This window comes from Malaclemys terrapin, chromosome 7 (assembly GCF_027887155.1).
Source record: "Malaclemys terrapin pileata isolate rMalTer1 chromosome 7, rMalTer1.hap1, whole genome shotgun sequence".
NCBI lineage: Eukaryota > Metazoa > Chordata > Testudines > Emydidae > Malaclemys > Malaclemys terrapin.
The window spans coordinates 31,169,748-31,195,820 of NC_071511.1; the positions used below are offsets into that span (position 1 = coordinate 31,169,748).

Sequence of the window (26,073 nt, forward strand, 5' to 3'; positions counted from 1 at the left end):
GAGTGGATGGATCTGGGTCTCTACAGGATTTGGTAAATCAGTTGCTCTCTGTGGGATGGATGGATCTGGGTCTCTATGGGTTAGGTAGATCAGTCGCTCTCTATGGGGGTGGATGGATCTGGGTCTCTATGGGGTTAGGTAGATCGGTCCGTGTGTTTCTCCAGCGCCCTCCCCCGTGGACAGACAAACACACAGACAGGGCCAAGGGGGTCTCCTTCCTTCCTTTCACAATGAAGCCAGCTTGGGTCACGTGCCCCTGTGCTTCACCATCCCGGAGATCCGGGCTCGCTCTCATTGGCTACAGATGATGTCACCCCCCATAGCCCCTCCTCCTCCTCCTCTTCCTGCTCCCCCCCCATCAAAGCAAGGCTTCAACACCAGATAGTGGTGAGGGTGGGGGGAGTAAATAGACAACCCGGGGGGTGGAACCTGCCTGGGCATTGGGGGGACGCAGGGGCTGGCTTCCAAGGACCCCCCTAACCCTCTACTCACATGGGCATGAGCCACAGCGTAGGGATCTGATGCAGGTAAGAGGGTGGCTGGGTATCTTGTACCCCCTCACCCCTGGGGACATGGGGGGCTCTGATTGGCACTCAGTGGTGCTAGGGGGTTGGCACGGAGGCTGCCTCTCCCCGGGGGATTTGTTTTGGAAAGGGGAACGTTCTGGGCAAAGGGGGGGGGGCAAACATCTGGCTGGCTCAAGGGGGCCGGGGTGCGAACATGCGGGGGAAGGGCGCAGCGCTTTGTGGGCAAGGGTGCAAATATTTGGAGGTGGGGTAGAGGCGTGTGTGTGTGGAGAGAGAGAGAGAGGAGACATCCCCGAAAGTGGTGACCCCCCAGCGTAGGGGTTCCTAGCATGGTAGCAGCTTGGGGGTGTATTGTAAAACAGCTGGTGGGGGGGCGCACATCTGGAGCGGGGGCGCCGGGCGCTAATGAAGGAAGCTGGGGCAAGGGACCGGTTGGAACCAGGGAAGGGTTAAGCTGTCAAAGGTGGTGACTGGCAGCCAGAATGGCGTGGGGTGGGGGTGGGGGGATCCTGCTGTCTAAACGGGGGGGACACGGGGAGGAGGGGTGCGGGAGCGGGGACACCCAGCAGAGCGTGTGGTGGCTGGCAGCACGGCTTGTTACGGCAGAGCTTTGGGGCGCGTGGGAGGGGAAGGCTGGAGCCGCGATCATGGGTGACAGACGGGCTCCCACTCCGGGCAGGGAATGCCAGGCGGGGGCAGGATAGAGAATCGTGATGCCAGGACAGGTGATGCCAGGCTGGAGGGATGATGCCATGCTGGGGAGACGGGGGGGCAATTCCAGGCTGGAGGGGGTGATGCCATGTTGGAGAGACGGGGGGGCAATGCCAGGCTGGAGGGGGTGATGCCATGTTGGAGAGACGGGGGGGGGCAATTCCAGGCTGGAGGGGGTGATGCCATGTTGGAGAGACGGGGGCGGGGGACAATTCCAGGCTGGAAGGGGTGATGCCATGTTGGAGAAATGGGGGCGCAATTCCAGGCTGGAAGGGATGATGCCATGTTGGAGAGACAGGGGGCAATGCCAGGCTGGAGGGATGATGCCATGTTGGAGAGACGGGGCAATGCCAGGCTGGAGGGAGTGATGCCATGTTGGAGAGACGGGGGCAATGCCAGGCTGGAGGGGACCAGAGGCAAAGCAAGATTGCAGGAGTGGGTGGCTGCAATATCAGACTACGGGGGGGGATGGATGTGGGGTGATGGCAGGCTGGGGGGGACCATGGCAGACTGGGGAGATGGGGAGCAATGCCAGGCTGGGGGGATGGGTGGCAATGCCAGACTGGGGGTGCAGGACAAGTGTGATGTCAGGCCTTGGAGGGGTCTGAGTGGGATCCTGCAGCTGCAGGTGGTAACTGGGTTCATGGCTCAGCGCCATGGTGGGAGTGGGGGTATTGTCAGTCTGGCCGGCTGTGACCTTACCTTACAGGGAGCTGGGAGGCCCGTGGGACCTTGTGCCCACTCTGTGCTCAGCGCTGCAGTGACACAAGGGGTTATTTTTGGGTTGTGATACCATATTCAGGGGCTCAGGAGGGAAGTTACTGGTGGCACTCCTGGGGTTGGCCAATGAGCTCCTGGTCTTTACACCCCCACCCCCACATGAGCCGTGTACATGAGCATGAAAATGACTGCTGGAGGAACATGCATGATTGCACTCACCTATGCTGTGACACACACACACAGACGCACACGCCCATGCTCAGGTATACAAAAATAGACACCCACCATAACCTGCAAAGCTTGCACAAACACACACAAAACACGCAAAGTGTGCACACACACCCTCACCAACCACAACACATGCTTACCACAACACACCCTCCACAACAAGCCAAAGCTTGCGAAGTGCACACACCCACCAGAATACACATTCACCACATCATGCACAAGTGCACAAACACAGACTCGCACAACTCAGCATGCGAAAGCTTGCACACAGATGCATCCTAGCATTGGTGCATGCTCACACCACAGCACGCAAAAAAAGTGCACATGCAACATACAAAAGCTTGCATAGGTACATATCCCACAGTGTACACTCCCTCCCCCGCATGATGTGCCCATGCAGCCCGCTCAGCATGCGTATACTCACACATGCCTGTCCTGACACACACAGACACCCAACCACCTCATGCTCCTGTTAATTACCCCCAATCTCTCCATCAGAGGCAGGCAGCTGCCCACTAAAGAGCCACATGCTCCCAGCACTGGGATTATTTCTCAGCTTGGAATGGGGCAAAATGTGGGAGAGGGTACACCCATCCTATGTGGGATGGGGGCTGTAGCTCTACTATGGGTGTGTGTGCAGGGAGATGGGAGGGGAGGGCTGGGGGTAAGCGAGTAGGAGTAGTGGCATGGGGACAGGAGCTGGAGGGGGGTCTAGGGACAGGAGGAGACTATAGCAGGAAGGTGGGGTGGGGGCCAGAGGGGCAGGAGGAGCTGCGCAGCATTGCCCCTGTCCCTTCCACCACCCCCAGCTAGAAAAGCAGTCTGGTCCCTAGCCAATCAGAATTTCTGCTGGTGGAAGAACAGCCCTCTCCCCAACCAGTCAGAATCCACGGGGAATCTTTACTGCTGATTGGCTGGCAATGAGTATCACATACTGGGAGATGGGGTGGCCAAGGATACAGCCCCTTGTCCCCAAGAGCTGGGGGTGCTTTGGTTCATGGGATTAGGGCTGCCCCCTGCTGACAGAGATGGGGACAGCTGTCTGAACAGTCCCCTGCCCTCCCACCTCACTCTGCCCAGCACAGCACTTCTGGGGCCAACTGGTGAGCTCACCCCCGGGTGGTAACCTGAGGAAGCACAAGCCCCTGTCGGGCGTTACCAGCCCCTGAGCTCAGCTGGGTATTTTTAGAAGTGCCGTGATTTTGCTTTTCAGGGAGGGACTAAACATGTTGCCCCAGGGACCTGGACTCGCCAGCTAAAGAGCAGAGCATGTGGGCATGCATTGGGGTGAGCGTGCACCAGTATGAGTGTGCACTGGTGTGTGCATGGGCGTGCACTGGGATGAATGTGCACCAGTTTGTGTGCTCTGATGTAAGTGTGCCTATGCATGCACTGAGGTGGGTGTGCACCAGTATGAGTATGTGCCCTGATGAAGTGTGCCCTGGTGAGAGCAGGCACTGACGTGAGCACACATGTCCATGAGTACAAATGGGAGTGTGCATGGGGGTGAGTGCTGCGGGTGTATGTGAGTTTGACTTCACATAGGCGTGTGCGTGCATGGAGGTGAGTGTGCATAGAAATGTGCATCTGTGCGCGTATGTGTGTCTGAGTGCGTGTGCTGGAGAGCGTGTGTGAGCGTGCATCTGTGTATGCGTGGGGCTGAGTGTGCAGGAGTGTGTGAGCCATAGGCCTATGTATAGCTGCGACTGTGCATGGCTTTCCTCTTACGTGGATGCACGTGGGTGTCCTTAAGAGTAGCTCAGCCCGGGCTCTGCAGCCCTCGATAGCCCCTGGTCTGTTGGGGAAGGATCCCAGGCTAGAAGGGCACAGACACTCCTCTCTAGTGAGGGGGAACCCCCACCCCCAGTTCTGTCCCTCACGTTCCCCCCGCTGCCAGAGGCGCTGATGGGAGTAGCCGGCCCTGTCACCCCGCTTTAGAGCAGAGCTGCTGTCCTGGGGGAGCATGGGGAGCGAGTGCTCTGGGGCTGGCCAGATGGGGGACAGAGTTACAGGGGAATGCTGACACAAGGCAGGTGGTTGTGGGGAAAGCAGAGACCATTACAGGTGTGGGGGGGATGGAGAGGGAGTCAGAATGGAATGGGGGATGGGGGATGGGGCATGGACCCTCACTGGGAGACAAAGAGAGGAGTGGGGGGAGGTCAGAGTCGCTCTGGGGGCAGGGGCTGTGTGAGGATGGGGGGGATGGAGTGCTGGTGTGGGGGTAGGCTGGGTTGGGGGACACAGAGTGTAATTTCCCACATGATTCCTTCATGGCCCCAGTGGGATATGCTTTCCCCCAGGAGCCCTGCACCCTGGCCACGTGGGTGATGTGGGGCTGCTGGTAGCCCGAGCCCCCCAAGGCATAGGGGAGGGGGGGGTTAAATCTCTGTTGGCGCAGAGAAGGGAGACGAATTGGACTCTTTGAAGCTTACTCAGCCTCAGGGGAGCATGGGGTGCTTGGAACTGATAAGGGACCAAAATGTGTGTGGGGGGGAATCTGCAACCAGGAGCTTGGATCAGGAGGGCCTGCCCAGAGCACCCCCCAACCCATCTACTCTCCCCGCCCCCCAATTGCTATGGTTTATATAGGGACCTCCTTCCCAGCACTGGGATGCAGGCACCTGAGGGGGAGGGAAGGGGACTATTTAACTGCAAAGCCAATAGGGAGCCAGGACTCTAGTGCTCCACCCCCTGACCCTGGCTGCAGTGACTGGACCTCATCTGAAATATCAGAGCCAGAGTGTGAAGGGTTAAAAAACTTTTGGAAGGGTGTGAAATGAGTTTACAGGGTCTCAGCCCTGGTGCCCATAGCATGGGGGGCAGGGGGTTGCACAGGGAGGCACAGCTTGTTTGGGATGTGGGGAGGATCGCTGGTGTGGGGACCACCCCTCTGTGCCCCTTTAGTATCCCACACACCCCTGACCCTCTCTCCCCCCTCTCTGCAGGTCACCCTTCCCAATGCCTCCCTCACCCCTGGAAGACCGCCTCTCCGTCCTCCAGCGCCCCAAGACCTTGGCTTTGCGCCTCAATCACAGCTTCCCTGCCGACAAGCAGCTTCTGTCGCCCCGGGTGCGGAGACCCCCGAGCCACCCACCCCCTAAGGACCGAACTGGGGCTGCCCCACCCTATCAGGAGTCCCAGGCCTGCCTCCCACCCCCCCACTCCCACACCATCGACATCAAGCTGACGGTGGGGGCTGGGCAGAGCCGGGTGCGCGATCGCAACCTCTCCCTGCAGCTCGACCTCCAGCAGGGCAGCAGCAGGTCCTGCGGGGGGCCGGAGCTCAAGGTGCTGCTGCCTCAAGCCAAGCTCAAGAAGCGCTGCTTTAAGGAAAACTCACGGCCGGCTGGGGGGGACACCCCGTCACCTGCTTCCTCCTGCCTCTCCAGCCCCAGAGCGGGCACCATGCACCCCTTGAAAGGTGGCTGCCGGGGCTGCTGGCGCTTGATGCGCTGTGACGACACCAGCCCCAAGCCGGGGCTGCGCTCCCTGGGGTGCCTGTCGTGCCGCTCCAGTCTGGCCTCCCTCAGCTGCTCCCCGCCCTCGGTCAAGAAGCTGGGGTGCTTGCCCTGTACCCCGTCAGCCCTCAAGTCCCTGGCCTGCCTGGCATGCAACCCCTCAGTCAAGTCGGTCAGCTCCTCCTGCAGCTTCTGCAGCAGCGACCCCATTGTGGCCTACGACCCCCCAGCCAGGGGCTCGCCCCCCTCCAGCTACGACGAGGATGACTACAGCGTGCGCACCATCTGGCCCGAGGAGCTGGCCAAGAAGATGAGCCGTTCCCGCACCCAGCAGCAGGGGGCACCACTGATCCTGGATTGCCGCAACCTGATGCAGTACACCAAGAGCCAGCTGCAGGGCGCCATGCACTTCAGCGTTTCGGATGCGGCTGGCAGGCGGCGCCTCCAGCAGGGCAAACTGGCCGTGCTGGACTTCATGGCCTCCAAGGACCCCCATGACTCCCTGCAGCGCCTCTGGCCCAAGGAGCAGCAGAACGGCTGCTGTGCTGCAGTGGGGGAGACCCCTGCCCCTCCGGCCCCTCCCGAGCCCCCCAAAACCCTGCCCGCCCAGAACCTCCACCTGGTGCTGGACTTGCTCAATAAGGAGGTGCAGGGCAGGAGAGGTAGGTGGGCATGTGGTGACAGTGGTGCCAAGGGGGCGGGAGGTGGCCGGCTGTGGTGGGCATGGTGCCCCACCCTCTGGCAGGCTGCAGGGGGTTGGATGGGGGGAGGATGGACGGGGGGGATGCACAGAGGGGAGAAGAGAGAATCTGTCTTCTCAAGCATGCCTGTCCTGGCTGAGACCTGACAGGGCTTCTCACAGAGATTCCTAGGGCTGGGGAGAGATTTCCCCCCCCAGCCAAGACCCCTCCCAGTGCACCCTCCCCTCTCCCAGGCTTGACCCCCAGGCCCCTTGCAGTCCCAGACCCTCCAGCTCCTGCACAGTGCGCCCTGCCTTCCCTTCCTGCCCCCCAGCCTTGTACTGCCCCTCCCATGGCCTCCCCTCATCCCCTAGCGCAGGACCCTCTGACCTCATCCCAGCAGGATCCATAGGGAACAGATGGTGGAGTTAAGGGGGGGGGGGGGGTTAGTGCAGCTGTCCCAGGCTCCCCCCCTCCCGCACCTGCTCTGAGCCTGTTGAGCGGGATTGATCTCAGCCCAGCTGGTGACATGACATCACTCCCCTCACTGCCCCTCCCCCATTCCCTGCTGGGGCACTGACAGCCATTGGACAAAACTGTGACCCCCGTTTGTGATGGGAGCCAGGCACTGGGCTACTACCATCCCCCAGCTCCCCTAGTTCCATTGGCCCATCCCCCCAGATCCCCCCAGCTCCCCTAGTTCCATTAGCCCTTCCCCCCCAGCATTTCCCTTCCCTGTCCTTTCCCTCCAAATCTCCCCCCTCCCTCCACCCCAGCTTGGGCCCACAGAGAGACTCCTGCACATTTTATCCAGCTGGCCTTAGGGCGCTGACTGCACCCCCAGCCCAGCCCAACAGTGCTTGCAGGCTGCAGAGTCAGGGTGGGTGTGGGGGGTGCCATTTTCTATATCCCCTTGTGCAGCTCAGAATTTGGAGTGAAGGGTTGGAGGGAGAAGATCAGAGATTGGGGGTTAGTCTGGGTGGGGGTAGTTCAGGGCTTGAAGGTCAGTGTTCGGGGTCTTTGGGGTCAAAGGTCAGGGACTGGGGTGCATGGTGTGCTTGGGGTGAGGGTTCAGGGCTGGGGGGACTGAGGCGCTGAAGGTCGAGGTGGAGGAGGTTTGCAATCCGGCTGGGTTGAAGGTTCCAGGGCCGTAATTTGAGCTGAGTTATGAGGCAGGGCTGGTGTTTGGAGGCTCAGGCCAAGTTTGGGGGATTCATAAAAGCTGTCGGGCTGGGAGGGTCTGGGGTGAGTTTCTAGTCTGGAGTTCAGGGCAGAGTAGGAGGGGCTGAGTTTCAGGAGTTCTCAAGGGATGGTTTCAGCTGGGGAAGGCTGAGTGTGGGTGGTCAGAGTGTGGAGTCAGGCAGAGAGAATCTGGATTTGGGGCCTCAGGCCAGAGGGGTTCTGAGTTTGGTGATTCACAGGCTGGGGGGCTCTGAATTTGGGCCAGTCTGAATTTGGGGCATCAGTTGGGAGGCTTCTGAGATTGGGGGTTCACAGGCTGAGGGTGTAAGTTCAGGGGATTCAGGCCAGGGGCAGCTGAGTGTGGGGGTTCAGAGGCCAGAGGTCTGAGTTTAGGGTATTCACAGTCCGGGGTCTGAGTTTAGTGGGTTCACAGGTCAGGGGTCTGAGTTTAGGGGATTCAGGACAGGCACAGTACTGAGTGTGGGTCCATGTGCCCCCTGTGATGTTGAGCTGTTGCCTGCAGGGAGTGTGGCGGTGCCGCCGTCAGAGCCGCTGGAGGAAGCTGGGGGGGTCCTGGAGGGGGTGGATGGGGACCCTGAGGGGCCACCCCTCACCCCCGACCTGGAGAGCGCCGAGCTGAGCCCCATCCTGCCCTTCTTGTTCCTGGGCAACGAGCGCGACGCACAGGACCTGGAGCGGATGCTGAGCCTCAACGTGGGCCATGTGCTGAACGTCACCACCCACCTGCCCCTCTACCATGCCCAGAGTGGGCACCTGCGCTACAAGCGCCTGCCCGCTACCGACAACAGCCGCCAGGACCTGCGCCAGTACTTTGAGGAGGCCTTCGAGTTCATCGGTATGGGGGGCAGCTCGGGAGCGGGGCTGGGGTGGTGTCCCCAGGAGTAGAGGGGGTTGGGGACAGGAGCTGCACCCACCCTGAACACTGCACCCCTCCAACCTGAGGAGATGGGCCAGCATGGTGGGGGGGATAGCTCAGTGGTTTGAGCATTGGCCTACTAAACCCAGGGTTGTGAGTTCAATCCTTGAGGGGACCACTTAGGGCTCTGGGGCAAAATCAGTACTTGGTCCTGCTAGAGAAGGCAGGGGCTGGACTTGATGACCTTTCAGGGTCTCTTCCAGCTCTATGAGATAGGTATATCTCCATATATTTTATATTTATTTATATTTAATGCAGGGGGTTAGGGGTGCTGGGCATAGTGGGGGTGCAGGGGATTGGGGGTGCAGGGCATAGTGGGGGTTCAGGGGATTGGGGGTGCTGGGCAGTGGGGGGTTCAGGGGATTGGGTAGCAGGGTTGGGGTATGCAGGTGTTCGGGCAGGGGGTGCTGGGCATAGTGGGGGGTGCAGGGGATTGGGTAGCAGGGTTGGGGTATGCAGGGCATAGTGGGGGGTTCAGAGGATTGGGCAGCATGTTGGGGGTGCTGGGCACAGTGGGGGGTTCAGGGGATTGGGTAGCAGGGTTGGGGATGCAGGGCAGAGTCAGGGGTTCAGGGGATTGGGTAGAAGGTTGGGGGTATGCAGGGGGTTGGTGTGCTGGGCATAGTGGGGGTGCAGGGGATTGGGTAGAGGGTTGGGGTATGCAGGGGGTTGAGGGTGCAGAGGATAGGGTAGCTGGGCTGGTGGTGCTGGGGATAATGGGGGCTGGAGGGGGTTTGGTGCAGGGCTGGACCGGTAAGAGGTGCTGACCCCCCATCTCTCCCCTTCCCCCAGAGGAGGCACACCAGCGGGGGAAGGGTGTGCTGATCCACTGCCAGGCGGGTGTCTCACGCTCAGCCACCATCGTCATCGCCTACCTGATGAAGCACACACTGATGACCATGAGTGATGCCTACAAGTACGTCAAAGGCAAACGCCCCATCATCTCGCCCAACCTCAACTTCATGGGGCAACTGCTGGAGTTCGAGACGGATCTCAACGCAGGGGTCACCCCCCGCATCCTCACCCCCAAGCTCAAGCTCACTGGGGTGGAGACCGAGGTGTGAGCGGGGCCTGGGCTGGACCAGGCCACCCATCTCAGGGCGGGGAGGGGAGGGAAGGGGAGTGTGTGCAATAACTGGACAGACGGACAGGCTTCCAACAGGCCAGGTCTGGGGGCCAGATACCAGGGCACCAATGCCCATCCTGCCCACTTGTGCCCCATGTGCCGCCAGGTGCCCGTTGATAGAGGGCTGAGGAGAGGGGCCAGTTTTTACCCCAGTTTTTAATCCCTGTGTGTGCGTGCGGTGGCGAGGGCTGTTGCCTGCTATTTATTGGGATGTGTGTGTATATTTTGGGGGTCCCCATGGCCTGTTGCTCCTTTGGCCTCTCCGCTCTGGGTGCTGCTTTGCTGAAGTCCACTGCGGAGAAGGGGGGCCCTACAGGGATTTGGGAGGGACACAGGCCAACCCCCCCCCGCCCAAAAAACAAACAAACAAAAAACTAGCAGATTTTTTTGAAAACTCAGGACGATCACAGACTTTCTTCCAGACTGATTCACAGCGCCAACATGGATGGAGTTTGGGGGCCCCCATAGCCTCCCCACCCTATATTCTTTGGATTCTGCTGCTCCATACCTGACCATCAACCTGTTATACTGACTGATGTCTTAAAATGACAGTAGCACCTTTCCTGTGTACATGGAGGGGGGAGGGGATTACATTGGACGGGGAGGTCTCCTCCCCCAGTGCCCAATGTAGGAGAGATACCCCCCCACACACTCCCTCCAGGGCAATACAATTTAGTAAATCAGAATAGTCTTCCATTAGGGGATATTTATTTTTAAAGACTTGGGGAGGGGCTCCAAAGTGGGGGGTGCCTCCTTTGCTTTTGTACCATGCTGGTCCATTTCATGAGGCTGCTGGTTACTGTCTCTTTAAGATGCCCTCCTCTGGGGGGAGGGTGAGATTTGGGGGGTCTGGGGAGAATTATGGGGAGGGGAGTTTCTTATTTATCTGAGATGTAATAGGAGTTTTTGGCTTTTAACCCTTTCTTCTCCCTCCTCCCCCAAATGGGGGGGCCTCTACAGTTAATGGTCACACAAAATCCAGGGGAGGGGGAATTTCTCTTCTCCCCCCATTTTAATGTCTTCCAGTCCCTCCCCCTTCTTTCCAGTGCTAAGTTTGGCTCCCCCCCACCATGGAGGGTACAGATATGAGGGGTGGGTGGGAGTGTGGAGGAGCCAAAAATGAAGGGATGGGGACAGTTTCTGTTGGGGAGTGACAGCAAAGAGGGACCCCTCCCCCTGCACAGAAAGAGGCACTTCCCACATTCCCCCCCGCCCCACCATATGCACACTCATCCACACCCCCTCTCAGGCAGCCCTGCACACATACTGCCCACAGCCCCTGTGACCCGGGCACACCCCACAGGAGCCCCCATACATGCACCCCCCCCCCCCGAGCCATGGACATGTGCCCCCTTGTGCCCTCATGAGTTCCCAGGTGCCCCAACACCCCAGCTGGAGCTTCAACCACAGGGAGGGACCCATGGGGTCCGGCTCTTAAAGCTGGAGCCGTTCTGCTGGCTGAGCTGTAAGGCCCAGCTGTTAGCTAAGGCTGCAGCGGGGGCTAGTCAGGGCCCAGCCCCCACTGGAGGAAGGCAGAGCCCCACCCAGGGCAAGAGTGGGTCAGACATGTAGGGGCAGCCATGCAAGTGCATGAACCAAAGCCCCCCACGCACTCACCTGCCCCACCCCCATTACACCCCCATTCACAAATCCCCCTCTTCTCCCCGCAGACACCGCTCTCCCCATTCACGCAATCCCATCCTGACACAATCACACCCCTGTCTACCCCAGAGCCAGTCATTCAACCCCCCCCCCGCCCTGCCCTGGCAGCTGGCTAGGGGGCACTGCACAGCCAGGGGCTAGCGAGCGTGCAGCAATCCCTGCCCCCTCATCCCCCAGGGTGGAGGCTCGTATCGGGCTCCCCCCTTTTCCCCACGGATCTCAGAGCTTTGTATTTAAAGAAGCTCTCCCACCCCCAGGCGTAGGAGCTTGGAGTGGGGGGGGAGACTCTGCTGTTTCTCTTTGGAATTTGTCTTCATTATTTATTGAGGCCAGGAATAATTTATTAAATGTGGATTCATTTTTGTAACAAGGCTGCCATGTGCTCCATTGGGGGGTGGGAGGGACTTGGGAGGGGACAGGGAGATCTGCGATATGGGGGGGCCTGGAATGGAGGCACCCCCTGGTCACCCCCGTCCTGCAGCACAACCTCACCTAGAGGGATGGGAGCCCCCCCCCCGACACTTCTGCACACCAGGGTTGAAGGGGCCAGCCCCCACGAGTGCAGGACATGCTCTGTGTGGGGCTGCGCTAAAGCTCAGCCAGGGGGCGGGCAATTCGGCTGCTAAATGGCTGTTGGCGAGATAGACCCCCCTCCTTTGGCCATGGGAGCCCCCAGCTGGGCTCCAGCCTGGAGGAGAGGTGGCACAGGCCAAGCGGCCTCCAAACAAGGAGAGCGCCAAGCCTGCCTAACACCCACTGACCCCAGCCTAGTGCCCCTCACCTCACCATTCCACCCCCTCCTGAGTCCTGCCCCCATCACCTCCCCCCCCCCAAGACAGCCTCTGCCCACCCCCATCCAAGCCCCAAGCCTTCCCAGTGATGACCCGGCTGGAATGAAGGGGCTTGCAGCCACCGGGATGGTGCATGAGCCGGGCCGGAATCCAGCTCCCCCAGGGGGCAGCAAACAACCCGCAGCACCCGGGACGGTGAGGGCTCCTCCCTGGAGACAAGCGCAGCATGCAGGGTCAGGGCACTCCAAGGATTAAATGCCACTCGACTTCATCAAAAATAATTTATTGCTCCTGGCTCTATTTACATTCTGTGGGGGTGCCCTCATGTGGCTGCTCTGGGTAATTGCAGGGGGCATTCATCCCACCCCTGCCTAGGCAAGGGTGGAGTGGGAGAGATGGGAGCTTGCTGCCCCCTGCAGTTGGGGCTATAATGCAGCTTAGGGAGGGCCAGTTGGCACTGTGCCCCAGCACTCCCTGCCCCCACTGGCAGGGGGCACAAGGACAGGTATTTCAAGGGGAACAGTGCCAGGGGGCAAGGAGGCGCTGGATCCCCCCAGGCATGGAGGGAGAATGCTGGACAAAGGAGGCAGAGATCAAAGGCCAATTCTATAGGGTAGGGGACACCTATAGTGGGGAGGGTTGGGGGTGTGTCTCAGTATCCCTGTATGGCTGGGTCGATCGGGAGCGTCCTACCTCACCCCCCCAAGATGCTCCTGCCCCCCCGCAGGTCACCCCCGGCAGTATGTGGGCAGCCTCCCCTGTGGCGCCCTGTGCTGGGGTGGAGCAGGGACAGGTCCCCAGGTCCCCGTTCCCCCTTCAGCCTCACTCCTTCCCCATAGCGCCCCATGCTGGGGTGGAGCGGGGACAGGTCCCCATTCTCCCCGCAGTCTCACTCCTTTCCCTGCAGCGCCCCGTGCTGGGGTGGAGCGGGGGCAGATCCCTGGGTCGCTATTCCCTCTTCAGCGCCCCATGCTGGGGTGGAGTGGGGACAGGTCCCTATGCCCCCCTCAGCCTCACTCCTTCCCCTGCAGCGCCCAGTGCTAGGGTGGAGCAGGGGCAGGTCCCTGGGTCGCTATTCCCCCTTCAGTGCCCCATGCTGGGGTGGAGCGGGGACGGGTCCCCGGGTCTCCCACACCTCACGAATGGCCCGGCGCACCCCCCGAGGCAGGTGCAGGGTCTCGGCATGGCACTGGCGGATGTGGCGCATGACGGTGCCTAATCGAATAGGCACCAGTGAGTACTCGCAGACCATGCACACCATGGTGCCAGCACCGGCATCGTAGTCCATCAGGAAGTCGGCACGCCATGCTGGGTCAAAGGGCTTGGCCTGGGGTGGGGAGGGTGCTGCTGGGGCCTTGCCCCGCGCCTGCCAGCTCTGCAGGGTGCAGCGGACAGTGCTGGGGCTCAGGCGGAGGCGCCGGGTGATGCCATGGTGAGAATAGCCCTTGCGGCGGAGGCGGGGGACACCTGGGTCCAGATCCTGGCTGGGCAGCGCAGAGACGGGGCAGTTGCCAACTGCAGAGAGGGCAAAGGGTTAATGCTGAGAACCAGCAGCCAGCACTGAAAAGCAGCTAACTCTGGGGTGGGGGCTGTTTATACAGGCACCCGTCACCAGGCACTGAGATGCAGCTGCCTCTGGGATGGGGCGTATAGGGGCTGTTAATATAGGGATCCCATGTCTAGCAGTAAGATGCAGCTGCCTCTGGGCTGGACTCTAGTGGGCCACTAGGGACCCTCCCCACTAACCCACCTTGCCACACTCACCTGGGTTCCCTGCGCCCCGTCTCACGGTCCCTGCTTTGCCCAGCTGCTTCTGTCTCTTCCCCAGTGCCTGGGTTTTGCCCCTGTCCCCTGGGCTTTTCCGTTCCTGGATGCTTGGATTCTTCCTTATTTCTCTCCCTCCAGAAGCTGCAGGCAGAGAGGGGTCAGCGAGGGTGGGGGATCGCTGTGCCTCCTCTCCCTTCACCACCCACCCATGGATGTCCTCCCCAGCTCTCCCAAGGCATGTAGGTTGGGAAGGGAGTGCCTGCCCCTTGTCTCCACCCGGGTCAGGATGGAGTCACCAATGGGTGGGAACTCAGCTGGCCCCCAGCCAAGGGGAACCAGCATCTGGGGCTGGGAGCTAGCTGAGATCCTGGAGGCTGATCTGTGGGGGCTGGGATGCAGCTGGGACCCTGGAGGGATAGGACAATGGGGGCGGAGGGAGGGGGGGGGGAAGAGGTGTGCCTTCAGCTCTGCTCTGGGGGAAATGGGGGTGGCTGCAGGGGACGCCCTCTTTCCTACAGCGCCCTCACCTGACTGGGGTCTGCAGTACAGCCTGAGCGTGAATCCGGCTGGGAAAGAACCGTCAGTGAAGAGGCGGATTTCGGGGGGCGCTGAACTGGGGGCAGCCTCCTCTGAGGGGGACGTTGTCCCTGTGGGGAGAGACACAGCAGTAAGGGTGGGGTAGGGACTGAGAAAGAACCAAGATCCTGGCTCCCAGCTCCCCTGCTCTAACCCACAGACCCCACTCCCCTCCCCGGGAATTGAACCCAGGAATCCTGCTCCCTCTCCCCTCCACCCCTACCACTCACCTGGACTCACGGTGCCCCTGTCTCGTCCCTCACTCAGCTGCTTGCTCCTCCGCTCCCTGGCTGGTAGTGCCATGCCCTCCACAGGCCCCACGCTCTGTCGTCTCCTCTGGCCCCGCGGGCGCTGCCCAGGCTCCGGGGCCCTAGCATCTGCGATGAGACACCTGGTGTCACAAGAGGAAGCCCCGAAACAAAGGGGATGGGCACCCACGTGGCTGAGCATGGTCCCTGACCCCCAGCACCCGCCCAGGCCTGGCACTCACCTGGGCGGGGGGCAGGGCGCCCTCTGGGCTGCCCACGTTTCCGGGTCACCGTCTGCTCCTCTGGGTCAATTAGAACCTCGATCTCGGCCGGTTCCCTGGCCCCATGGTACTGACCTAGAGGGGGAGTGAAATTCTGGGATGGCTGCATCACTCCCCGCCCTGCTGGTGCCCTTCAATCCCAACCCATAGCCCTGCTCCCTCCCCTGCCACAGCTCTCCTGGTGCCTCTTGCTCCTGGTGTGCAGCTGCCTGCTACCCCAGCCCTGTGCTCCTCCCCACCCTCACTCTGCTGATGCCCCTCAGTGCCGACCCACAGCTCACCTGCTACCCCAGCCCTGGGCCCCCCTGATGCAAGAGGGGCTGGGGAACATACCTGGGGTGCAGGGTGGGGGTGCCCCCTCGGGCATGTTGCCCCCCTGGCTCCACGCCTCCAAAATGTTGCGCTTCTCCTCCGGGCTGAGGCTCAGTGAGTGGGCGTGGTGCTGCAGAACATGCTCCCGGGCAGCACTCGGCCCACAGGTACCCAGGAAGGTGCCACAGACCATGCACACGGCCCCGCCGCGCCCCGGGCAGTCTCCCACTAAGTACTCCTGCTGCCAGGCCCTACCGGGCCCTGCCTCTGCTGGTGCTCCCCCTAGCCAGAAAGACAAAATGTGCTCAGGGGAGCGAGAACCCAGGAGTCCTTGGCACCCAGCCCCCTTAGCTCTCACCACTAGACCCCGCTCCCCTCCCAGAGCAGGGGCTAGAACCCAGAATCCTGACTGGAAAGTCCATACCTCTGTCTAGAGGCTCCTTGTCAGCCTCCTCCAGCTTGACCCCGGGGGCGAGGCCACCCACGGGGGCACAGAGCTGGGCACAGGCTGCAATTGGCACTGGTTCCTCTGCTTCGCACTTCAGCGAGACGGCGATGTACTCCAGCCGGGGCACCTCTGCCTTCACCTCCATGTCTGGGCCTGGGCAGAGCTAGGAACAATGGGGGGGAGGGGGTTAGTCAAGGCACTCAGGAGACCCCGCCCCACTCTAACCACTAGACCCCACTTCCCTCCCAGACCTAGGGAGAGAATCCAGGAGCTCTGAGCCCCTCCCTCCCTAGGCGCTGGCTGACCTTGGGCAGAGCTCCCCCACCTTGCCTTCTCTTTCACTGCCCCCAACTTCAAGGCCGCCCCCGCCCCCACCCCCTTCTTATCTCCAGCCACTCAGGCCTAGCAACAGCCCCTTTGTGCTCTTCTGTGGGAGGCAGAGTCCCAGCTATGGGACAACCCCATCCCCAGTCAGGCCACTGTGGCAGGGAACCCCCAAAAGGACACAGTGTCTTGCCCCTCTCAGGCCAGGGGCCTGGATCCTCTCCCTTTCTACCCTGGGAAATACATCCCTCTCCCCCCGCAATCCCTGTGAGCCTCCTCCCAGTCCCCCCACATCTGCTCACTGACCCCTGAACTAGGGATGCTGGAACAATTTGTATAGTAGGGGTGCTGAGAGACATTGAACCAAATTGTAAACCCTATGGAAATTTCTTCAAGCACTCCCCACTCCAGCACCTAAGTCCTCAACACTTCATTCCCAACCCTCTTTCCCCACTGACCCTGGAAACCTCCCCTTCTTCCCAGACCCCCATAACCCTGGGCATCCCCTCCAAAGCCCCCGCCTTTTCAATTCCCCTGCTCTTGGGAGTGCCCCCCACCCCCAGGAACTGTTGGCCCCAATGACAGTTGGAGCCTTCCCTTCCCAAGTGTCCACCCCCACCCCCTTGACCCTGGGATCACCTCCAGATTCCCTCCTTCCCAGCCTCTCCAGTGACCCTGGGAGCCCAGCTGCTCAGTTGTCCCTTCATCCCCATCTGCTGGCTGCCCCATACGGGATGGTTGCAGGGCCATCCGGCAGCAGGAAAAAGGAAGGGGGAGGGTCACTCCCACTGGAGCCTGCGTGGGGGCTTTAAGGCACCAGCTACAGGGGGGTTGAAGAGGCAGTGATCCTCTCCCAGAGCCAGGGAGGGAACCCAGGAGTCCTGACTCACTGGCTGAAAGATTCCAAGATGGACACGCCAGATTGCAAAAGATCCCAAAGTGGTTTATAACCAATGCACCAGGTACCAAGATGCAGCCACCTCGGGGGGGGGGGGAGGGAGGGCACAGGGGCTGATTAATAACCAGACATCCTTTGCTATGGAAGAGGGGCCCTCAGAACAACAGACCAAGCTGCACCCCACCCTGCAGGAATAGAGAACCCATCGATCCTTCTATGGGTCTGGCCTCCTGCCCCCAATCCATGCACAATGACACCCCCTACTGCATCCCAGCCCTCTTCAATAATCCACTCTCTCCTCCAGCATAACCTAGTCCCCACCTGGAACCCATTCTTCCCATGAGAGTCTGCTCAGTCCCCTAATTCTCCTCCCATAGGGCCACCCCACTGGATCCCAATGACCCCATGCTAAACCTGTGCAACTCTTCCCATATTGGATCCCACCCCCCGACTGACCCGCACCATCCACTGGATCCTGATGTCAGCATCTTCTTCCTCCCCAGTGGGACCCACACCCCCACTCGATCCCAGCCCCTCTTTCCTCCCCAGTGTGACCTGTGCCTTCCACTGGATCCCATCCCCTCCCCATGTGACCCATTCATTCCACTGGATCCCAGACCCTACTTCTTCCCCAGTGTGATGCACACACCCACTGGATCCTAGCTATAAGTGCTGGAACTAGGGGTGCTGGGTAGCATCCCATGGCTTGAAGTGGTTTCCACCATATATGGGGTTTATAGTTTGATTCAATGGCTCTCAGCACCCCCACTATAAAATTATTCCAGCACCTCTGATCCCAGTCCCTCCTTCCTCCCCACTGTGACCCACACCCCCGCTTGATCCCAGCCCCACAGCACCCCCATTAGATCCCAGCCCCCAGCGCCACCCGCACCCCCACTAGATCCCAGCCCCTCCCCCAGCCTCCCCGCTGGATCCCAGTCCAGACCCCCAGCCTCCCCGCTGGATCCCACCACCGGATCCCAGCCCCTCCCCCCGCTGCCGGATCCATCCTGGCGACCCCTCCCCATTCACCGGCTCGCGCTGCTGCTCCCGGGCCCGGCACCATAGAGTTTCGCGGAGGGAGCGGCACCACCCACCTCCCATCCAGCCCCCACAACCTCCCTCTCTATGGTCTCATTGTCCCGGCTCTCTTAGCTTGGGGCTCCCTCCATTGCGCACAGCCAATCGTGAGAAGCCCGCCGTCCTAAGCTCCGCCTCCTTCAGCGCCGGCCAATCAGTGCGTGGATACGGGAAGGAGTAGGAGGAGCCTGGGGGCGGGGCTGGGCCATGCACCACCTACCGACCGAGAGGGGGATTGCAGGATGTGGGAGGGGAGGGGCGGGGCGGGGATTGTAGGGGTGAGCCCCGCTCTGTGGGGACAGGGATGGGGGACTGGTCTATATGGGGGCATTCTACAGGGGCAGGCAGAGGCCCACCCCCGGCACAGGGAAGGGAAAGGGCTGAGCCCAGCCTCACGGACATAGGGAGAGGGAGGGAATTCTGTAGGAGCTGAGTCCCGTTCCCTGGGCACAGGAAGGGGATTCTATAGGGGAGGGGATAGTATAGCGGCTGAGCCCCGCCCCTGGGGGACAGGAAAAAGGAGAGGGAATTCTATAAGGGATGGGGATTCCATAGGGTCTGAGCCCCACCCCTTGGACACGAGGGGGGGGGATTTATATGTGCTGGGCTTTGCTCCCCGAACACAGCGAAAGGGAATTCTTCAGGGACTGAATCGTGCCCCTCAGGAACGAGGAGGGGGAGGGGATTTTATAAGGGACGGGATTCCATGGTGCAGAACCCGACCCCCAGGACACGTATGGGGGATTCTGTAGTGGATGGGGGTTGGAGCAGTGAGACAGTATGGGGATGGCACTGGGGATGCCCGTGGAGTGGGAGACAACGTTGGGGGCAGAGGTTTCGCCCAGGCACAGGGATCGGTCTCCTCAGTGCGGGGGCGCTCTGTGCTGCATGGGGTATAGTCGCTCCCAGCACCCCCCTTCGATCGGGGTAACGGGGGCCTGCAAGGAGCACACCGCTCTGTGTTAGAACTGGGCGGTGCATTGATGGGAGTAGCAGAGACCTGGGGCAGTTCAGTGTATCGCAAACGCCCCCTTATAGCCCAGCTCCCCCACTCCCTCCTGGGTTGGGGACTCAGAGTCGCGGGGTGTGTGGGAGAGAACTGGGGCTGCTAATAACCATCGGAGCCCCCTTATATCCCAGCCCTCTACCCCATATATCCCCGTTCCCCTCCCCGTATCCCAGTCCCCGCCTTGAGTCCTCGCTCCCCTCTCTAGGGCTGGGGAGGGGACTCAGAGTCGGGGGGGGGCGGATGAGACCCGGGGGGTGCCCCCATCTCCTTCCCCCCACGCTGCAGAAATAGAGCGCGGCCCCTTTAAATTTACCCAGGAGCCCTTAAAGGAGCCCCAGGGGCCCCAGGCAGGAATCCCCACCCCGGCCGGAGCAGCCTGGCTCGGCCGCAGCCGCCGTACGGAGCCCGGGAGTACCCTCCCCGCGCGGGCAGGGCTCTGCGGCAGCCCCGAGCCTGCCCCGCGGCCCTGGCGCGGATGGACAGGCGGCCGGAGGGGGGCGGGTGCTGACGGACGCACGGACAGAGGGATGGAGCCGCCTCCCTCTCCTCCCCCCCGCCGCCCCGTCAAACGGGAGCCCCTGGACCCGGAGGCAGGTGAGAACAAAGGGGGCGGCCGGCGCCCCCTGCCGGCCCTGGGGTGTGCAGGCGCCCAGGGGACCCGGGTGGGGGGTGACGGTCCCTTTAAGACTCCCTCCAATGGTCCTTTGAAGCCTTAGAACCCCCTCCCGCCCCTTTAAGACTCTCACCCCCTCCTTTAAAGCAGCAAGCCCCCCATTTTATAAGGAACGAATTCTCTCTCCTGCTCCCCCTATGCCCCTTTAAGACCCCCCTTCCTAAAGACACACAGTCTTATAGAGCAGGTCTCCCCCCGCCACTGTCCACTCCCACTGCCGCTTTAAGGCCCCCCACCCATCTTATTGGTCAGGGTTCTTGTCCCCTGCTTCCCTCCCCTCCCCCAGGTCTCTTAAAGGGGTAAGTTCCTCTATCCCTTTTATTCTGTGGCTCTAAAGGTGTCTCTAGGGCATTTAAAGGGGAGGGGGCACCCACGTTTTTGCTGGGGACTTAAAGGGGCAGCAACCTCTTCCCGTTGCGCTCTCAAGCCTCAGCTCTTAAAGGGGCAGGACGGTCGTGCCCTTTGCTGGGGTCCTAAAGGGCATGGAGCCCTCTGGTCACCGGGCTTCTCTCTTTTGGGTAGGGGCATGGAAGTTGAGGTTGATCCCTCACCCTTTGTCCCTCTAGGTCTTTTAAAGGGACAAGAGCCCCTTCTCTTCTGAGGACATAAAAGGACAATGTCCCCAAACGGTGTACATAGCTCTGCCAGTGCCCCTCAATCCCCACCCGCAGGCCCTGGGCTTCCCCCACAGTTCTGCTGCTGCCCCCTCAGTCCCCACATGAGACCCATCCTCCCATGCATACACTCTTGCCAAGATGCCAGGCTACAGTCTCACACATCCCTGCCCATGTGGTTTGTTTCACCAGGGGAATCCCCAAGCCAGGACAACTCCGGCAGCACCGAGGCCCCTGAGTTGATGCTAGGGGGGTCCCTGGCATGGAGGACCCCCAAGGAGCACCCTCTAATGGCCCCAGGGGGGCGGAAGTACTCAGATCACTGTGAGGAGCGGGCATCTCGGCCTGGGAAGAGCCGCATCCCTGGGCGGGACCATCGGCGCTATTATCACGAGCACTGGCGGGCTGAGTACCTGATGGACTTCAACCCGGCACGGCATGGCATGATCTGCATGGTGTGTGGCAGCGCGCTGGCCACCCTCAAGCTGAGCACCATCAAGCGTCATATCCGCCAGAAGCACCCCTACTCCGGGGGCTGGGGCCCCCGTGAGAAGCAGGTCATCATCCAGAGTTGGGACGCCCACCTCGGGCTGGACGGGGAGCTTGAGGGGCACGGAGACCTCGCCCAGGCACCTGACAGCCTGCAGGGAGCACAAGGTAGAGCACAAGTCCTATGCCCCAGGCACGCCCCCCCTCCCCCCCCCCCATGCAGCCCTCCGCACTGTTCCTGCACATCCCCATCTCTGAATACCCATCCCCCTGCCCCTCTGCACCCCCAGCACTCCTCCACTGCCCTGGGCACCCACATACTGCCCTAGGCAACCCCTCCCCTGAGCGCCCCTCTCCTGAATACTCTGACACATTCCTCAACCCTTGGCACCCCCATTCCCTGGGCAGCCTTCCAAAGCATCTCCCCACCTTTCCTTTCCCACAGGCATGCACCCCCACTCCAGAAATCTCTCCTCTAGTCTCTGGGGGCACCTGGGTCTCAATGAGGGCCTGCCCCCCCTCCCTTAGGGAATCCACGTTGCCCAAATCCCCATTAGCAACAGGGACCTCGCACTCCCCCCCTGCCCCACGCACCCTTCTTGTTGGGCAGCTAAGACCCTTCCGCTGTAGGGGATGCTCCACTCTGCCCTGGTGTGAGCCCACGTGGTGCCTAGCCCTGCCATTTGTGATGGGGGCAGCTAGTAGCTGGGGAGAACAAGATGGGGGGGGGTTTAGTGGGAGGGTGAGGGCATGGCAGGGGATGGGGAACTGGGGGGTGACTGACCCATCTCCATGTCCATCTCTCAGGGGGGCTGAGGGGGAGGGGTATGCAGAAGAGCTGGGGTTCAGGGTTAGGAAGAAAGGGTGGCTGGTGCCAGGGTTAGGGGTATCTGGGGAACTGCCCCATCTCCAGCTCCTCCAGGGGCACTGTTGGCAGGGGCAGATACAGCCTGTGCCCCATGCCCATTTTGCTCAGGTGATGGGGTCAGGGTTAGGGTGATGCAGGGCGCTGACCTGTCTGTCTCCCCCAGGGTTGCTGTCGGCGGGGGGCGGGTTCCGGCGTCGGCGCCGTGCCCCATGCCCATCCCCACGGGGGGCTGCCCGGCGGCCGGCGCTCGGAGGCAGGAAGGCATCACCCAGCGCCCGCCGGCTGGAGCGCTACGTGCGTGAGTCCCTGCAGAGCTGGTTCCAGGCCGAGTTCCTCATGGATTACGATGCCCAGGGCAACCGGCTGCGCTGCATGATGTGTGGGCGTGGGCTGCCCAGCCTCAACCTGGATGACATCAAGCGCCACGTGCTGCAGGCCCACCCCGCCTCGCTCGCCTTCAGCCCCGCTGAGAAGGGCGCCATCCTGGAGGCCTGGAACTCCCGCGCCCTGGTGCTGGCTGCGGGCAAGGGCTGGGCGCCGCAGGGGGAGCGCCCTGCAGGTGAGGGAGCAGGGAGACCAGGTTGAGGGGACCCCCTCGTGGATGGGGGGGCTGGGGTGGGTGTGGGACCTCAGTGGGTGAGGGGGAGGCTGGAGAGACTTGGGTGAGGGCTGGAGAGTCTGTGGGTGAGGGGAACATTCCCTCTCCTTTGCCCTCTCTGAGGGGGTGGGCTGGGGTAACAGCATGTGTCACAGGTGGGGGCAGTCCTAGCCTGTGATGGGGAGGGAGGGAGGGTGTGTGTGTGTGATATCGATCTGTGGGGATGGGAGCAGAGTATGTCGGTGCTGTTGTGGGACAATCTGTCTGTGCCTATGGGGCACCCACATGTGAACACCCCCCAGCACCTTGATCCCCATCTCTTCCTAGAGCCCGATGCCCCCTCCCCTGGGGACCTTAGTGCTGATGCCTCTGAGCCAGGCTCGGCAATGGCTGCCCCAGAGCCAGAGGAGAGCAGCTCCCCGGAGAGCTGGGCCAAGGAGGAGCCTGTGGCGCCGTGGGAGCTGGATGCGGGGGGGCCGCTGCGGGGTAAAGACCATCGGCGCCACTTCCAGGAGCACTGGCGGCTGGAGTACCTGATGGACTACCACGGCGAGCGGCACGGGCTGGTGTGCATGGTGTGTGGGGGAGCACTGGCCACCCTCAAGATGAGCACCATCAAACGCCACATCCGCCAGCGGCACCCTGACTCCACCCTGCTCAGCCACCAGGTCAAAGCCCTGATCGTGGAGGAGTGGAACCGCAAGGTTGCCCAGCTGGTGGAGATGGGGGCACCCCTGCCAGAGCAGGCCTCAGGTGAATGGGGGTTGGGGCTGGGGCCGACCAGCTGCTGGCCTTCCCATAGGTACTTGGGACGCTGAGGAGCAAGTCCTGCCATCCAGACCTGGGCACCGGGGTGTTCCATGGGGCAGAAGTTGAGGGCCATGCCCTGCCATCCAGCCCTGGGCACCGGGGTGTTCCATGGGGCAGAAGTCGAGGGCCATGCCCTGCCATCCAGCCCTGGGCAAGATGGGTAGGGGGAGCTGCTGCTAGCGTCTCATGGGGAGAGGGACAAGCAAAGAGGATTCAGTGCTGTGTGGCTGTCTCAGAATAGCCAGGGACAGGGTGACAGGTCAGATGGAGGCAGGGCTGCTGGGGACTTCCTCCCCCCAGGGAAGATGCTAGGGGGTGCCTAGGTCCAAAGCAAGTGCTAGGGCTGCAGGGAGTAGAGGCAGCCGGGACCACATGTAGAAGCCCTGGCCTGTACTCTGAACAGTAACAGCCCTCGTCTGCCTCCCTCTGCTATCTGCAGTGCATGTACTGCAAGGACCAGAACCCCACCTGGTGGCAGCAGGTGGTACTGCACCCTGCAGCCCCTTCTGTGTTCCCCCACAGTAGCCCCAGGGGTATTGCAGCCTGCAGGAGCGCAACACGTCCCCCCTAGTGGCAGCAGGAAGCATTGCACCCAGTAGCAGCTCCATGAGCCCCCCGGTGGTAGCGGGCGGCACTGCAGCCAGCAACAGTTCCACAAATGACCCCCAGTCACCAGCAGAGAAGCTGTGTGCCTGACCCACCCCAGGACCTGTGTTAGCACTGGCTTCTCTCAAACCAGCTCTGAAAAAGACTGGATCAGAATCAGCACCAGAAAGGCCCTTCCCCCACACAGAGCCAAGCTGGATTGGAACCAGTATCCAAGAGGCCCTGAGTCCCCCTGCATTTGGGCTGGATCAGAACAGCACCATAGGTGAATGCCCCCTCCCAGCCAGGCTGGGCTCAGCAGCAGTGATCTAGAGACACCCCCCCACCACACACTGCAGCTGGGCTAATCCCCCCTTCCATGAGGAGGGAGGTGGGATGTGCCATGTGACATATCCCAGCTGTGCGGTGATCTCTGAGCCATGAGGGTGGGGCCATGGAGCTCTGCTGTGGAGCCACAGGGTCAGCAATTCCATCAAGCCCAGGGATGTGGGAATGAGGCCTGAGTCTGTGCAGTGGGGGGGGAAGCAGGGGGGCCAAGCACGGTACCTAGCTTGACTTGACCTCGCTCTGTCGCCTTTCCAGGAGACTCCCAGAATCCTTTGCAGCCATCTAGCCCCGAGGAGCTGGATGAGGATGTGCAGCTACCTGCAGAGGGGGAGGAGGAAGAGGAGGAGGAGGAGAGTGTGTTGGTGGTGGGGACGCCCCCATCCACCCCACAGAGCCCCGCTGACCCCACAGCTGGCCCCCAGACGGGCCCGGCACCTGCACCGCGGCGGGAGCAGCGGCGGAACTACCAGCTGCACTGGCGCGTGGAATACCTGATGGACTACGATGGCAGGCGGCACGGGCTGGTGTGCATGGTGTGCGGGGGGGCGCTCGCCACCCTCAAGGTGAGCACCATCAAGCGCCACATCCTGCAGGTGCACCCCTTCTCCTTGGACTTCACCCCAGAGGAGCGGCAGACCATCCTGGAGGCCTACAATGAGACGGCCCTGTGCTATGAGCCTGCCGTGGGGGAGGAGTCTGAGGTTAAGCCCTGCCCCTTCCTCCAGGCCACTCCTGCTGATGGGGAAGAGGCAGAGTTGGCCTGTGCCCCACCCACCAGCACAGCATAGTTGATGGACAGGACTCCATCTTGACTCTTGGGAGCAGGGGTGGGGGGTCCAGGCTATGGACAGACACCCCTTGCTTAGAGCGCTTGTTTGGGAGTAGAATAGGGGGTTCTGCACCCACCCATGCTACAGACGTTGCCCCCTGAACTACACAGCACCTTCCCCCACTCCCATCCCCACCCTGATGCATCTGGTCCTCACGCACTGATACTCCATAGCCCAAGCTGCGGGGTGGGGGAAAGGGCCTCGCATGGCCCCCTGTAGCTTTTAATCCCCCCCATCCCAGCTGGGGATGGCACAGAAATGGGGTTGTTGGGGATGGGGACACATGGGGCTGGAACCCAGCTGCTCAGCGAGCCAGTGGGATAGGGTGTTTGCAAGACATGGGTGGTGGGGGGAAGGGATGAAATCATCTCCCTGCCCGGGGCAGGCACTAGTGAGCAAGGGGGCAGCTGCTCTATTTAAGGGGCCAGTTCCAAACCCCTCCTGGGACTCTTCCCGGCCCCCAGGATAGCTGGTTTGAAAAGCTAATGCTCCCCGGCTGCTGCTACCAACTCCCAGCCTCCCCCGGATCCCATCTGGCCTCCAAACGGGGTGCATCTCTTCCTGTCGTCCCCCCCGCATCCTCCCCAGCTGCAGGTTTTCACCCCAGCAGCCTCTTCCTGGCACAGGTGCAGACTGGAATCCATGTCCCTTGGAGCTAATTGGATGTAAGCCCAATGCTCCCATTGACCTCCCCTTTCCCCCACCCACTCCAGGGAAAGTGCCACCCTCTGTGGAGAGTCTAGACTGGCCTTTGCAGTTGTTTATTAGCTTAATTAGCTGCTGGAGTCATCGCACCTCATCTAGATGCAACATCCTAAGAAACTTCCTTGGGCTGAAGTTAAACTGACCCTCCCCCGCCAGCACCAGGGAGCCCCGGTAAGTAACCCGCTCCCCTGCCGAATGCCAAGCAGTGCCGCTCACGTGAGCTGTGCAAGGCCTCGGCCTCCATCACACCCATTTTTATACCAGCCCCAAGGGCGCGTGGATGGTCACCCAACTGGACCACAGCGTTTTATACTCGCTTCCATCTGGTGTCAAGGGGGGAAGCGGGGTCCCTGCCTTGAGCCGTGGGGGCTGGAATTTCAAGTACTGAAGCAAGGTCGGGAGCAGGGCTGCAGCTGGGGGGCCTCGGACGGGGGGGTAAGAGAGGTTGAGGCTGGGGGGCCTCGGACGGGGGTAAGGGAGGTCGAGGCTGGGCTGCAGCTGGAGTTGGGGCGAGGCTGGGGGCGGGAGCAGAACCACAGCTGCCAACTGGAAAAGGATGGGTCATTTTCTGCTCGAGCTGCCAGGCTT

At 61.5% G+C, this 26,073-nt stretch overlaps 3 protein-coding genes across 4 annotated transcripts; 2 read left to right on the plus strand and 1 right to left on the minus strand.

Moving 5' to 3' along the window:
- The first annotated feature begins 347 nt into the window (after positions 1-347).
- LOC128840542 (dual specificity protein phosphatase 10-like) lies at positions 348-11,600 on the plus strand. 2 transcript variants are annotated; one of them, XM_054034651.1, is made up of 4 exons: positions 348-387; positions 5,132-6,306; positions 8,030-8,362; positions 9,236-11,600. In XM_054034651.1, the coding sequence occupies exons 2-4, from the start codon at positions 5,145-5,147 to the stop codon at positions 9,505-9,507; spliced, it is 1,767 nt and encodes a 588-aa protein (XP_053890626.1). In that variant the 5' UTR covers positions 348-387; positions 5,132-5,144; the 3' UTR covers positions 9,508-11,600. The 2 variants fall into 2 exon arrangements, with proteins under 2 accessions (XP_053890626.1, XP_053890625.1); XM_054034650.1 differs by lacking the exon at positions 348-387 and adding an exon at positions 452-527.
- Positions 11,601-12,289: 689 nt separating this feature from the next.
- SPINDOC (spindlin interactor and repressor of chromatin binding) lies at positions 12,290-17,972 on the minus strand. Its single transcript, XM_054034759.1, has 8 exons — positions 17,909-17,972; positions 15,631-15,817; positions 15,228-15,488; positions 14,856-14,969; positions 14,596-14,742; positions 14,317-14,436; positions 13,787-13,930; positions 12,290-13,537 (listed from the first exon to the last, which is right to left on the minus strand). Exons 2-8 carry the CDS (start codon positions 15,797-15,799, stop codon positions 13,095-13,097), a joined length of 1,398 nt encoding a protein of 465 aa, XP_053890734.1. The 5' UTR covers positions 15,800-15,817; positions 17,909-17,972; the 3' UTR covers positions 12,290-13,094.
- An 807-nt stretch (positions 17,973-18,779) lies between these two features.
- ZFTA (zinc finger translocation associated) lies at positions 18,780-25,887 on the plus strand. Its single transcript, XM_054035043.1, has 5 exons — positions 18,780-19,559; positions 20,445-20,909; positions 21,773-22,168; positions 22,535-22,960; positions 24,206-25,887. The coding sequence occupies exons 1-5, from the start codon at positions 19,493-19,495 to the stop codon at positions 24,736-24,738; spliced, it is 1,887 nt and encodes a 628-aa protein (XP_053891018.1). The 5' UTR covers positions 18,780-19,492; the 3' UTR covers positions 24,739-25,887.
- The last annotated feature ends 186 nt before the right edge of the window (positions 25,888-26,073 follow it).

Excerpts from the sequence above, each read along its gene's own strand:
- LOC128840542 (XM_054034651.1), top strand. The coding sequence starts at position 5,145 with ATGCCTCCCTCACCCCTGGAAGACCGCCTCTCCGTCCTCCAGCGCCCC. Across the intron at positions 6,307-8,029 it reads GGAGGTGCAGGGCAGGAGAG|GGAGTGTGGCGGTGCCGCCG; the intron begins GTAGGTGGGCAT and ends TGTTGCCTGCAG. Across the intron at positions 8,363-9,235 it reads GGAGGCCTTCGAGTTCATCG|AGGAGGCACACCAGCGGGGG; the intron begins GTATGGGGGGCA and ends CCCTTCCCCCAG.
- SPINDOC (XM_054034759.1), bottom strand. The coding sequence starts at position 15,799 with ATGGAGGTGAAGGCAGAGGTGCCCCGGCTGGAGTACATCGCCGTCTCG. Across the intron at positions 15,489-15,630 it reads CAAGGAGCCTCTAGACAGAG|GGGGAGCACCAGCAGAGGCA; the intron begins GTATGGACTTTC and ends CTTTCTGGCTAG. Across the intron at positions 13,931-14,316 it reads GTACTGCAGACCCCAGTCAG|CTTCTGGAGGGAGAGAAATA; the intron begins GTGAGGGCGCTG and ends CTCTGCCTGCAG.
- ZFTA (XM_054035043.1), top strand. The coding sequence starts at position 19,493 with ATGGAGCCGCCTCCCTCTCCTCCCCCCCGCCGCCCCGTCAAACGGGAG. Across the intron at positions 19,560-20,444 it reads GCCCCTGGACCCGGAGGCAG|GGGAATCCCCAAGCCAGGAC; the intron begins GTGAGAACAAAG and ends TTGTTTCACCAG. Across the intron at positions 22,961-24,205 it reads CCTGCCAGAGCAGGCCTCAG|GAGACTCCCAGAATCCTTTG; the intron begins GTGAATGGGGGT and ends TCGCCTTTCCAG.